Source organism: Ochotona curzoniae, unplaced genomic scaffold, assembly GCF_017591425.1.
Source record: "Ochotona curzoniae isolate NIBS_2020 unplaced genomic scaffold, NIBS_Ocur_1.0 contig_3498, whole genome shotgun sequence".
Lineage (NCBI taxonomy): Eukaryota > Metazoa > Chordata > Mammalia > Lagomorpha > Ochotonidae > Ochotona > Ochotona curzoniae.
The window spans coordinates 31180098-31193930 of record NW_024465885.1 but is presented as its reverse complement, the minus strand read 5'-3'; the positions used below and the strand labels follow the sequence as shown (position 1 = coordinate 31193930).

General features: G+C 37.4%; 1 protein-coding gene across 2 annotated transcripts in view; it reads right to left on the bottom strand.

Annotated features, from left to right (window-relative positions):
- Positions 1–13833, bottom strand: part of CXADR (CXADR Ig-like cell adhesion molecule) — a 68892-nt gene that overhangs the window by 3250 nt on the left and 51809 nt on the right. Inside the window, exon 7 of one of the 2 annotated variants that reach the window (XM_040980661.1) lies at positions 12236–12419. In XM_040980661.1, coding sequence (XP_040836595.1) covers positions 12236–12419 — 184 coding nt within the window. Of the gene's footprint in view, positions 1–12049; positions 12420–13833 lie in introns of those variants that run through there. The other variant, XM_040980660.1, reaches the window with a different exon arrangement.

Sequence of the window (13833 nt, the reverse complement as noted above, 5' to 3'; positions counted from 1 at the left end):
CATGTAAAAAGTGCAGGTAATCTTTGATGTGGAAAAATGTCCACAATATTTATGTGAGGAGTGAAAATAGTAGGGTAAAAAAATGAGCATAGCACTGAACTTACTGGGCTTATCCTAGCATGCATTGGAAGTTAAGGTAAAACACTCCAGTACTTGGCAGGTATCAAATACTCAATAGTTCCTACTTGTACACGTGTTTTAAAGCATTTTGCCTAGCAAAATGAAAATTAGGTCTTGCAAGAGAAACTGTGCTATTGTCTTCAATTTATGGATGAGGAGATTGAGCTGGTATTCAAATGAACTGCCCCATGTGATCTAACCAGGAAGGTTTCAAGCCCAGCAGTGGGACACATAAATAATGTTATTTATGTATTTATTTCCTGCATAGAAAACAAAGTAAATACCCTTTTGGAATTTTCATTTTAGGATAGGTAAAAAACTGGCAAACATAAAATTTTACCACAAGAGGGCATCATATATTCTTTTCAAACTTTAGACAATAGGATGCTGGACTGTCTGACATTGTCTGTACCAACAATGTTGGGGCACACTTAAATAAGAGACTGATAGAAATATGATTCCTTATGAAGGACTACACCATTGTAGTAAACTGGGGAAAATCTGCTGGGGGGGTGGGAGTTTGGGGGAGAATCCCAGCCTATATGAAATTGTACCACATAATTCAAAATAAAAATATATTTTTAAAAATAGGTAAAGGCTGTATTTGCAAATAATCTCTCCTATGTGAAAAGCAGTAATGGTTACAACTTACATCATTGTTTTTCCTGTACAACCTGAGATTAGTAATAGAGAATTTTAATTAAATATGTCATGGCCAAGATTACTAAAAAACACTTAGAATTTTTATGTTAGAAGTAGTAAAGTTCATTTAGGAAAATTAAATACACAAAAGCACAAAGAAGCATAATCAAATTTACCTGGCACACCTCCACCATAGATTAACATCATTAATATCTTAATGGGTGGGAAATGTTCACTTTTATACCTCTGACAATCTTCTGTTATGTAAAATACACTCATTTTATGGTCATACAATTTGAAAAGAGCATTTTCCAATTTTGCTGAGTATTTTGAATAACTGCATAGCACCCACAAGCACACATATTGATTGATTTCATCAGTTTATGATTGACTGTTGGGTTACAGATCTCTTTTGGAAGTGTCTTTTCAGGGCCTAGCGCAATGGTTCAGTGGGCTAATCCTCCCCTTCCAAGTGTTTGATTCCTTATGGAAGCCAGTTCTTGTCCAGGCAGCTCCTTGATTATGGACTGGGAAAGCAGTTTCATACACTTTGTTTTTTTTGAAAGGTAAAGAAATGTAGAGGTCTTCCAGCTCTGCTTTTTCACTACCAAAATGCACACAACAATAAGGGTTGACCTAGGCCAGTTTCAAGAGCCTGGAAATCAATCCAGGCATCCCACACAAGTGGCAAGGATCCAAGTACCTGAGCAATCTCTTGGTGCTGCCCAGGTTATGTACATGCACGGTCTGGGACTCAACTCCAGAACTGTGATACAGGACATGGGTGTCCTAAGTGGCACCTAAGTGGCTACAACAACTACCCATCTGCCCAAATTTGATATTTTTAATCCATTTTTCCACGTGCTTCTTGAAGTATTTTCATGTGTAATTCCAAATTCCAAGCTCTTGACCATCATACAAGTTGAGTATCCTTCACCTGAATTGCTTAGGATCAGAAACACCTCAGGTCTGGTTACATTCTGCTCATATTTGGGACTGTTTGCCTACCATAGATTTTCTGTAGGTCCGTGCCCATTTCTAAGCACACGATTTGTTATGTCTTAGTTTGTATTTTTATATTAAGAATACTTTATAATGCTTCCATCTGAGTACTCTTTCCTACCCATGAGGACTCCAATTGAAGAAGCCTGAAATAAGCATTTCTTACTTAGGCAAACCTGGAGAACATGAGACTGTGGACATACTTCTCTAACACAGCAAATAAAGGATCTGTCCTGTGTATGTCCTATATTACTGTCTTGGAATCCATTAGATTAGATTTTTAACAAAAGTGTGACCAGATCTTGAGATCTTTTAGTGCTTCTGTAAACTGTCCTCAAAGAAAAGGTTGAAAAAGTTTTCTGTGTCATAACTGTAATTGTAGTGAATTTTTGAAATCTTTTCTCCTGAGTACCTCTCAAGAAATGAGAACAGCAGATTGTACTTGCACTTATATCTCTTGGTTAACGTTTCAGTGTTTAAGGCTGATAGCATGGAGAAGAGAACGAAATTTAGATGGTGTGGGTCACCACATCCAAATCATCTGATGGCTATCAGTTCATTAACTGGTATGGTACTAATGTAGATAACGTACAAAAGTAATTCATGTATATCAGGAAATATCTGAAAAAATCCAAATCAGTCTCTTAAAATTCACCTTTCCTATATCCATCATAGACATCTGTACTTAAAAAGAAATTGGAACAGCCTATGTCTCTGTCTTGCAAAACTTGAGTTGCTATGCAAATTTTCTATGTTACGGTTTTTCTGCCCAAACTTTATAAGAATTTTAACCTGCACCTTGTTCCACCTATCTCATGAAGCTCTGCTGACTACTATTTGGTTATCTTTATTTTATCCTGAATACAGCAGATTCTTCTAGTTGACAGGGCTGAGATTACATTTCCTTTCATGTAATTATTTAATTTTGCCTGTATTGTTTCTGTGAACACATAAAATATCTTCTCTTTGTCAAGGAAAAACTGAATATGAGAGGACTATGAGTTTCCGACAGGTTGTAAATTGCTGCCACTGGTATCTTTATCACACTCGACTCTAGGAAAGACAAAGTTGTTCTGTTTTCTAGAAATGCTTTTACGCTGACAGTTTTGGGATTATGTGAGAGGAAATATGTCCTACTTAGCAATGTTACCAGAGTACAGTACCAGCAGCAAACATTTAACTTGGAGTACTGGGTGACAGCTGATCTAACGTGTGACTTAGTAACCATTTTTCCAATGCAAGATAACTTTTTCTTCATCAGTTTGTGTTGATGCCATAAAGCTGTTATGGACAAAAATTAGAAAAAAACAGACAAATTTTGGAGAAATACTTTGGCGGGAATATGGCGCTAGCTTGATGTGAATAGGTGTAGCTAAAGTTGCTGATTATCAACTACAAAAATCCTTAAGAATCCTTTGACCATTAGGTGTAAACATGTCTCTGTCTTTAAGTGTGATCTCTCTTGAGAGAGTAAAGAGAAACATAAAAAGCCAACTGAGCCTCAGGTCCCTGTGGTTGGAGATGGCTTCTTTAATGGTGGTATTTAGGAAGGGTCATGATAACATAAGGGGAAGACAGCAGGTCCATAAATAACAGTGATAGCCAGAGTGAAAAAGCTACAATTCATATCACAAAAGGTTAATTCATGAATATTTAATGAGCTCTTCCAAGTCTGAAGAAAAATAATGAAGAGGCTGGTGTGGTAGCCTAAAAGGCGAATCTTCAACCTGCAAGGGCTGACATTCCATATAGGCACCAGTTGGTGTCCTGGCTACTGCAGTTCTCATCCAGCTACTTGTGGCCGGGGGAAGTAGCAGAGGTTGGCCCAAGGCCTTGGGACCTTGTGCCCACATGTGCCAGAAGAAGCTCCTGGTTCCCAACTTCAGGGAACTCAGCTCAGCCATTATGATCACGTGGAGTAAACCAGAGAGTGGAAGACCTCTGTTTCTCCTCTGTAAAACTTTAAACTTTCAAATAGAAAGAAATAGGCAAAGGGTAACAACACAGTTCCACAAAATTTTGAGAACACTTTAAAAAGCTGGAATTAAAGAGTAAATATATTGTGGCACAAAACCTTTTGAAATGTATGCATAATCTTTTCATAATACACATTTCCATGTACAAATAGGTATTTGGGGTTTTGTTTGTTTTGTTTTTAAGTATAAAGTGTTCAAACAAGAAACAATAACGTGGAATAATTTTCTCCTGGGACTGGGAATTCAAACATGTGGATAAAGTTGGCAGGTCAGGTGTGTAAACACATCATGAGTTGAACAGATTCTGTTTTCATAGGCACTAATTTAGCACTTAACTCTTTACTCAAAGTACCAAGCCCTAAGTACTAAGTAGGCCAGCATCACAAGTTCATGAGACAAATCTCATGAGTAGTCAGGACGATTCAGGGTTCCTTTTCTTTCTTCTAACTTTGCTTTTTCATTCTCATTGTTTATGCAGTATTTTGTTTTAAACTTCACCTCTTCCCACAATCTTCTTATCTCCTAACTTAGCCTTCCCAAAGAAGGACTTGGCCTCTACTTCACGGATATTAATGAGAAAATTTAACAACATCCGACCTAGACAGCCACAAGTGCACCCACATCACTTTGTGACCCTCATCTCTTCAGGTTAACCTCTCCACTTCTTCACTGTCTTGGCCCCTCCCTCTTTATATTAATTATATTCATTTCTCTCCCATCCTAAGCTAACATTTGTTCTACTCGTTACATCTTGCTTTCTGAAAGACTCTGAGTTCTATTGAGTCTCATGAATCGCCAGATGCCTTATAAGGTACTAACTAGGGTTCTATCTGAAGAGGTGAGCAGAAAAAGGAAAGATAGCATTCATCTGTCTTCTATAATTTGGGCTGTTTAAGTTTTCTAAGACTTTGAGTCACATGTGCTTATTTTGAGTGATATAGATCTGTCTGTTGCTCAGTCCCCAAATGTTCACAGTGGAGAGACCTGGGTCACAGATGGATGACGTATGGACTTGAACTGGCACCCATACAGGATGCCAGCGTTGCATGCAGTTTTACCTGCTATGCCACAACACAAGCCCCTGGGTACATGTGCTGAATCCACACATGACATCCCACAACTTTTATGCACCAATTCATTCATATATATATATAAAATATTGGCCATCAGGAAATGGTGGGGACAACTTCCTTGTATCAGTGTCAATGTCCAGGCCCTAGCTCTTTCCGATTCCAGCTTCCTACTCATGTGAACCACACAAGTAGATGATGACAGTTATAATAAAAGGGTCACTGCACCCCAGCGCCTATAAAACTGTACTACATAATACAATGTAAGCAACAATAAAAAAAAAAAAAAAAAAAGGGTCACTGCAGCATCTAAACCCCAGATTGGGTTCTGAGCTCCTGCCGTTGGCCTGAGGAAGCCCTTTCTGAGGAAGCACTTGGAAAATGAACCAGGAGGTGGAAGATCTCCATCTGGCTTAGGTGTATTTAAATATTCCACAATATAAAATAGGACAGATCTTGGTGATATTCTTCAGGACAAATATCTTAAAAAATACTGTTACAGTGCTGTCTTACAACAAAACAATCTTTTAAATATTTAAGCATCAACTCAGCTGAAAATTTGGTATATGCAACAAGTTGAGTACACCTTGACTTGTAAAAACGGCATTTTCTTCAATAGTTCCTATTACTAATAGGTATAATACATAGAATGATGTCACATATTACAGCAATATTGATACATGTTCTAGACTTTTAACTACATTGGTGCTATTTTTGATTGAACAATGATAAGGAAGGTATAAGCATAGCCATTTTCTAATCAGCTGTACCATCCAAACGCATATTATTTCCTCTTCTTTGCCCTCTATTAACATTCACTATGAAAACAGATACTCAGGGAGCCATGACTGTGGTACAAAGGTTTAAGCCACAGCTGACAACCAGCTCCTAGGCTTCTAACCCATCCCCCTGGGAGTGTACCGGGGAGGCAGCCGAAGATGGCACAAGTACTTAGTCCCCTGACCACACAGCAGACCTGGATGGAGTTCTGATTCTAACCTCTGGCCTACTTCAGTTTTAGGCCCAGGGGTATCTAGCCTTTGATATCAATGAGATACAGGGGCTGGTGTTATGGGCATAGCAGGTGAAGGCATCGCCTACAGTTCCTGCATCCTAAATGGGTACCAACTTGACTCCAGGCTGCTCCACTCCCAACCCAGCTACCTGCTAATATGCCTGGAAAATAAGCAGAAGACAGCCTAAGTGCTTGAATCTCCACAGACATGTAGGAGATGCAGAAAGGTGGTTTCTAACTTGGGAATCAAGATAAGCAAAGAAGGGCTATTTCTCAAGGAAATTTTATGTTCACAAAATACTCCTTATCTATGGAGTTAGCTGTCACATAAATGAGCACCTGCAAGTGCAGAAAAACCAAGGAGAAATGTAATGGGCTTTAACAAGTCATTTCTTTCATGTTAAGACAATCTCATTTCAATTACAAATAGACTAAGGATCATTTTCTTCAGTAACAAATCACTCCATGTTCTATGTTGTCCTAATTCAATTGTTACATCATCTAATTATGCAAACAAAGCTACAAATTAAAGGCATTAAATTACAGTTGGTAGTTTAACTCAGCATATTTTATAATTTAGATTCTCTGACAGTCTTTCTGCATTATTACATCATTATTTTCTTAGAAATCATAAAGCATTTCCATCTTAAGTACAAGGAAATTTCAATGAGCCAACTTGTTATATACGATATTCAAACACTAAATCCTGTGCTCTTCATTTCTAGGTCTCTAAGAATGTATCACGTGAGTACTCATACTAAGCAGTGGTTCTCAAATGGATCTGCCTCTACCCTAAGGGACTATTTAGCAATATTTGAAAATACTTTTCATTATCACACTGTGGGGATGGGAGAAAATACTCTATTCATATCCACTTTGCATCTTATGGGCCACCACAATGCCTCAATGATTAAATCCTCACCTTGCAAGCACTAGGATCGCATATGGGTGACAGTTTATGTCCCAGTTCTCCACTTCACATCCAGCATCTTCTTTGTGGCCTTGGGAAAGCAGTAGAGGATGGCCCAAAGTCTTAGGACCCTGCACCTCCACTGGAGACCTGGAAGAAGCTTCTAGCTTCAGATAGGCTCAACCCTTGCCATTCAGCCACTTGGGGAGTGAACCAACCAGCAGACAGAAAATCTTTCTGTGTCTTCTCCATAAATCCGGTTGGCCTTTTCAATGTAAAATTGTGATATTTTTTTAAACATTTATTTATTATTACAAAGTCAGATATACAGAGAGGAGGGGAGATAGAGAGGAAGATCTTCCATCCGACTATTCACTCCCTAAATGAGCACAACGGCTTGTGCCACGCTGATCCGAAGCCAGGAGCCAGGAACCTCCTCTGGGTCTCCCACATGGGTGCAGGGTCCCAAGGCTTTGGGCCGTCCTCGACTGCTTTCCCAGGCCACAAGCAGGGAGCTGGATGGGAAGTGGAGTGCCGGGATTAGAACCGGCACTGATATGAGATCCTGGCACATTCAAGGCGAGGACTATAGTTGCGAGGACTTTAGCCGCTAGGCCACGCTGCCTGGCCTAAAATAAAGTTGTTTTTTTTTTAATGCAAGGACAGTCTCCTAATACAAAAAAAAAATTATCTAGATCAAAATGTTAACACGCTAAAATGAGAAACTGATGTAAATAAAGTATTCCTCAACATGTCTTCTTAAAGAAGCTGTTAACTCATCCTGGTTTTAAATGGAAATCAATGTTTAGAGCTGATAAAAAAATATATATTATTCTAAAGCATAACAAATGTAACAGTCTGAATTGTACCCCCTACTGTTCCTATATTCAAACCTAATATCCAAGGTGATAGTACCAAAAAGTGGGCGAATGATCAAATCAGTATGGCCCCATTCCCATGAATGGGTCTAGGAATCTATACAAAAACTTTGTGCAAGCTCTCCTGCCTGCCGCTGCCCCAAGGACCAGCAAGAGAAGCTTCCTTTAAAGCACAAAGCGAGACTTCACCAAACATCAGATCTGCTGGTGGCTGGATCTTGTTCGTCCCAGATTCCAGAACTGTGGCCACTAAATTGGTTGTTTATATAAATTACCTATGGTCTAAGTATTTTGTTATAAAAGTAGCAATACTAGATACATATATATTTAAGACAAAATACAGGTATAATCTTAATGTCTCTTAACATTATGTAAATTATGAAATGACAGACCTTTGGAGGTTCCAAATATTAGTTTATAAACGCACAGAGGTGGGGAAACATATGAATGTCTGAGAGGCTATCAATTGCAGTATGGTTGTTGCATTCTTTATTCTTGCTGTGTGAAGGACACATGGGGGCAAAAGGAGGAAGCCTTGACACAGGAAAGCAGGGAAGAATAACACTGAGACTTTAGCAGACATTTTTTAAAAGGCACAATAAAGCCACACCGTGAGGCAAAGAACTACTTCCTTCATTTTATTTCAAAAGTACACAAGGTCACAAAACTAGAGCAAGTTTTTACTTTTGTTTTTAAACAAATTTTGTTCTTACAAATTTCAAAACTGCACCATTGGATATGTAAGCCAGAAGTTTTAAATACAAAATCTGAAATTGACACTATCAATTCTCTACTTTGCATATGTGAAGTGTCAAAATATTGTTCCCAGCAGTACACATGGATTTTATCACTAAAATTTACAGTTAGGGACAAGAATAAATGAATCAATGAATTGCGGTTCTTCTCATTCTCGTAGCATCAAAGCAGAGAGCATAAAGCACAGAGCTCTTGGATGGAACTTTCAGTATCCATAATCAAAATGAAACCCAACTGATACTCACTATATTCCTAAACTACAAAGTAGTATATCTTTTTAAAAACACTTTATTTTAATTTTTTTAAGAAGCTGGTGTTACTATCCATTGCTGACCAGTTTTCTCTGAAAAGAAAAAAATAGAACCACGATTCATAGATTTATTGTTCCTTGCTTCCTTAACATTTATGAAAGAAATCTCTGCCCAGTTATACAATGTTTTAGTGATAACGCAGGCAAATGAATAAGAAATCCCATTGCCAGACATGCTGATTTTATTGCTAGAATATCCAAAGGCATTTGAAATATTAAAACTTGCCCAGAACATTTGCACTACTAAACACAGGAATGTTATAAAGATATATATACATATATATAATATATAATGTCACATGTCACTAGAAAGTTGTGCCAATGTTTTCTACAAACTACTCCTTAGGTGACACACTGAAGTTTTAACCACAGAAAATAAGGACTTTTTTTGTTCACACTGGAGTAAGGCATCTGAAGCCTTAAACACTGTTGAGAAAGTTGGAGGGAAAACTAAACATTCACAAATTTTCAGATTTACATGCTGCGCACACACACAAAGACGTGGAGAATAGTTATTTTTAGAAGTCACATATTTCAGAATTTGAAAGCCAACTTCATGCAATGTGCTGTTTTTAATCAAAATATCTACTTGCCCCTTATTCTATATTTCCAGGACTCAAATTTTTAAAATCACTTTTTAAATAAAAAATATGTATTTATATTAATAATGATTTGAATGTTTTCAATTAAGCTCCCCCTAAAAAACACTCAGGCTGTGTTTCCACTGGAACAAATCTGTGAAAGTAGCTCAACTTTAAAGGACGTAGTATGTGTGGAATATCTGGTAAGGAGGATCAGCAAGAGACTTTTTTGGAGGGCTGTTTTGGGAAGCTTTCTAATGGGAATATTTGTGTAAGATTGTCAGAACAAGTATGCCATTAACCACTCCATATTCAAAGTGCAGAATAATGGTGTCATTTCACACTATCTTGGTTATGAAGGTGTCAAGTCTCTCAGGAATAAGATGGAATCAAAAGGCTTGGCTTTTAAGATGCAAGTCTTCCCTGACTGGTGTTGTCTCGTCCTCTAACTGAAATGCTTTAATAAATCTGATGGTATGCAATTTCTAAAACGATTTATCTCTAGTTCAAGTGAATTACTGGTGAGAATTACTTGGATAATTATTATTGCTATCTGACCCTTGGACTAAAGGAAATGTACAATGAGTAGCTGGAGCTCTATTCTGTAATTATACCCTTCAAGCTCCACAACTGATTTTGTACAAGCTTGTTTCTCATTTTGTCATTGTTATGTATCTAAACTGAAGCCATTCTAGAATAGATCCTGATTTATTTGTAGCCAAAGTATGATTTCTAAGAAAAGGAAAGTCTTACACAGGTCTCCCTTCTGTGGTACTTTCCTCTTGAATTGATTACATAATATTTATGTGAAAATCATAAATAGTAAGGATCAAAACTTTATTAAGTTTCTATTTTGTCTTATTCTTAGAATATCTTAGTTTTTATTCATATAAAACAGGCCAAGCACCCGACACATTAAAAATAGCTACTGTTATAAAATCAGAAACACAGTCAGTGTTGGGGATCTTGAAACTTATAAGCCTTTATGAATAACACAATCATTTAAGTTACATCCAAAACAACACACAGGAAGAGACTAGGCTGAAAGCATGAGGACAGAAAGATGTCACAGTGATCAAGTTTACAAACAGTACCTTCACCTCTAAGCACCTTTCACGTAGGTGATAGCTAGCTCATAGGCACCAGAAATTCATAATGGAAAGTAAATTACCCAAAAGGCACAGATGAAAGGTCAACACAAATATAAAAGTAATTTTATGTAAGGTTTAAAACTTTAAAAAAAAAAAAAAAGCTTGCAAATATGTAAACTACACACTAATCTAGCACACATTCATCTTAAATTTACCATTAAAGTGTACACAATATTCTGCCTAATCATATAATACATGCCAACATTAATTTATAATGCAGCATTTACCATCACAGCACCCAAAGAGATGAACAGAAACCATCTCCCTACTAAAATCTAGGGAAAAGGTTTTAGAACTAGTGAAATAATTTATTGCAGACCTTGTTTACTATAAAGATACTGTTGGCTCTTCCTACTATTTCCACACTCCCTCACAATCTCAAGGGAAATACAATAAATTCATTCTCTTCTACTGACAGTACTATCTGATACATTTGGCAAGTAGGAGTATTCCCTTTACTCCTTAGTTTTTTTAATTTTTAAGGAATAAATCACTTTTACAGATGAAGACTCAAACTCTTTCAGTGTTCCACTTGACTTGCTAGAATTACACAGACATGTTTGGCCATACAACAGCAATTGTACATCCCCCAAAACTAAGATACAAAATTGATGGAGGACACTTAATTGCTTAAAATGCACTTGATCATTCCGAGTCTACGATGAAACTGTTCTCCAGGAACTGCATTCAAGAGGGTAAATTTAGAATAACAAGTGTCTGTAAAATATAGCATACAACACTATCCAAACAAAACCCAGATTGAATTTTTTAAAAACCTAATGCTTAGAGCCAATTAGGAAATTTCAATCTACAGTGATCAAATAATAGAAGACTTAAGTTGTAATTTCTTACGAGAAAAATTTCACCGAAGGTACAGAGCCAGTGTTTATGTAGAAATGTGAAATACATCTTTGATCTGGCAGTCACTGTTCAGAAGACTATCACAAGCCCCAGGGCATCAGACTGCTAATGAACAGAAATCTAACCCCACTACAGCACCTATAGGAAAGCTGGACTTGGAACCGACAGCAGAGTTCTAACTGAATGTGACAGATGCTCCTTTACTTTAGCAAATCAAAGAGCTTATTATGTCCCTGTTGTCCGTAACAGTCTATGAAATATTTAAGAAATATTGTATAAGGTTAATGAATAACTTGAATAGAAAACTAGTTAATTTGTAACACACTATAGTGTTTTCTATGTTATGAGAGATATTTCAAATAGATTTAGAGTTTTCAAAGTAGCTATAAAAAACAAGTATAAACATATGTAAGTAATTCTGTCAAGGATGTCTCTTTACTACTAATTGAGGGAAGACTGCTGGATCATAAATAAGTGAGACAAACATTTTAAAAATAATGGTACAAATTATACAGTACCATTTTAAGATGATTCAAGTATCAACTTTGTATGCATGAAAATTCAAAAATTTCTTCAACTGTGATTTCACATGAAGTGCTACATGTTACTTGGGCATTCATATTTAGAAACCTTCAAAGTCAATCTCCTAAAGAAAATCCATATTTTTCAGATACAGAATGTCTATTTACTAACTTTAATGAATGCCTTTTGTGATTCAATAAAACCAAAAAAATAAAACTTGTAAGCGCATTTCTGACAACTTTTGGTTGAGATCTTTTTTCAAATCTTTAGAGTTGGTAACAAAATTTCAACTAGAATAGGTTTTCTTATGTCAAGAGAAAAAAAGTAATACAGGTAACACAGCTGAGAAGTACTGAGGTTCTACACTATGGAGCCATCCTTGCTCTGTGCTGGAATCATCACCGGAACGGCTCCCATTCGACTTAGATTAGGGGCAGCTACCTTGGCAGGTGGGAGAGTTGGGCTCTGAGGAGCACGTTCAAAGTCTTCACTTGGGACCTGGTTATACTGAGTCTTGGAATATCCTTCCATGTTAGAAGGAGACATGGATCCCAGGGATGAATGATTGCTGCCAATGTAGCTTCTAGCAGTGGAGGTACGACTCTTGGGAGGTGGTACATCTTCCCTGAAAAGCAAAGTCCAAAATCAAACTAACAGAAATCTACAGTTTTAAAGGATTTGAGCTTCTGTCACAACAACAGTTGGCACAGCAAGGCATAATGTCATAAACTGACTTGTCGTTTTGACAAAAAACAATGTGTAACTTTACATTTAACAAAGTCACATTTTCAGTGAATGCTTAAGGTTTAACAACGCAATGTGGAGGAAATCTTAAATACTTCCATACCGCAATCTCACTAGAACAGATAACAAGGTTCTACCAACCACAGATGTACTTACATCTTACAAAAAGAAATTAAACTTTTGCTATGAAAATTGTCTACGACTTATGTGAAAACTTTGTCAATTTACCTTATAAAAACTGGGAATTTAGAAATAAGAATTTCACAAATAAGCACTGACCAAGAATAGGTATCTGATGCATTTAAAAAATACAAGCATGCAAGGAGTTAGCACTGTAGTACAGCAAGTGAAACTGCCACCTGTGGTGCATCCATGTCAAATGGACACTAGTTCCTCCATTTCCAATCCAGCTCCATGTTAATGGTCTTGGAAACAAAACAAAACAAACAAAACAAAACAAAACAAAACAAAACAAACCAGTAGAGGATCGCCCAAGTGTTTGGCTTCTGCCACCCATATGGAAGACATGGAAGAAACTCCTGGTTTCAGACCAACTCCGATCTGGACATTGCAGCCATTTGGGAAGCAAACTAATGGACACAAACTCTCCTCTGTCTATCCCTCTTTGTAGCTTTGCCTTTAAAAATACACAAATGTATCTTCCATTTTTGTTAAAAAAAAAAAAAAAGGCTGGGGGAATCGGGGTTGGGGGAGGAAGGCTGTTTCCCAGCATGATGGCTCAAATGGCTATCCCTCTGCCTGCAAGTACCAGGATCTCAGATGAGCACTCATTCATGTCTGGGTTGCTCCACTTCCCCTCCAACTTTCTGCTTGTTGCCTGGGAAATCAGTGCAGAATGGCCCAAAGCCTTGGGACTGTGCACCCACGTTGGAGACCCGCAAGAAACTCCTGGCTCCTGGCTTCAAATCAGCTCAGCTTCAGCAACTGCAGCTACTTTGAGAGAGAACCAGCAGATGGAAGATCTTTCTCCACATTTCTGCTTCTCCTTGTAAATATGCCTTTCCAATAAAAATAAGTGAATTTCTAAAAAGAATATTTAGAAAAATAAAATCACACTACCAATAGTGTTAGCTGCCCATGTTGCTTGATATGACCAGATTTTTAACAGATCTCAGTATCTTTTTCCAGTTTCACATAAGGCAGCCTTAAGATAATAATTTTGCAGTGGTTGCTGACATGAAGCATAAGAACACTGATGGGTGGCGTGGAGGGACACAGAGATGATAGTGTTAAACCTCTGTACTTAGAAGTAAATTCTTTGAAATGTGTTGAGG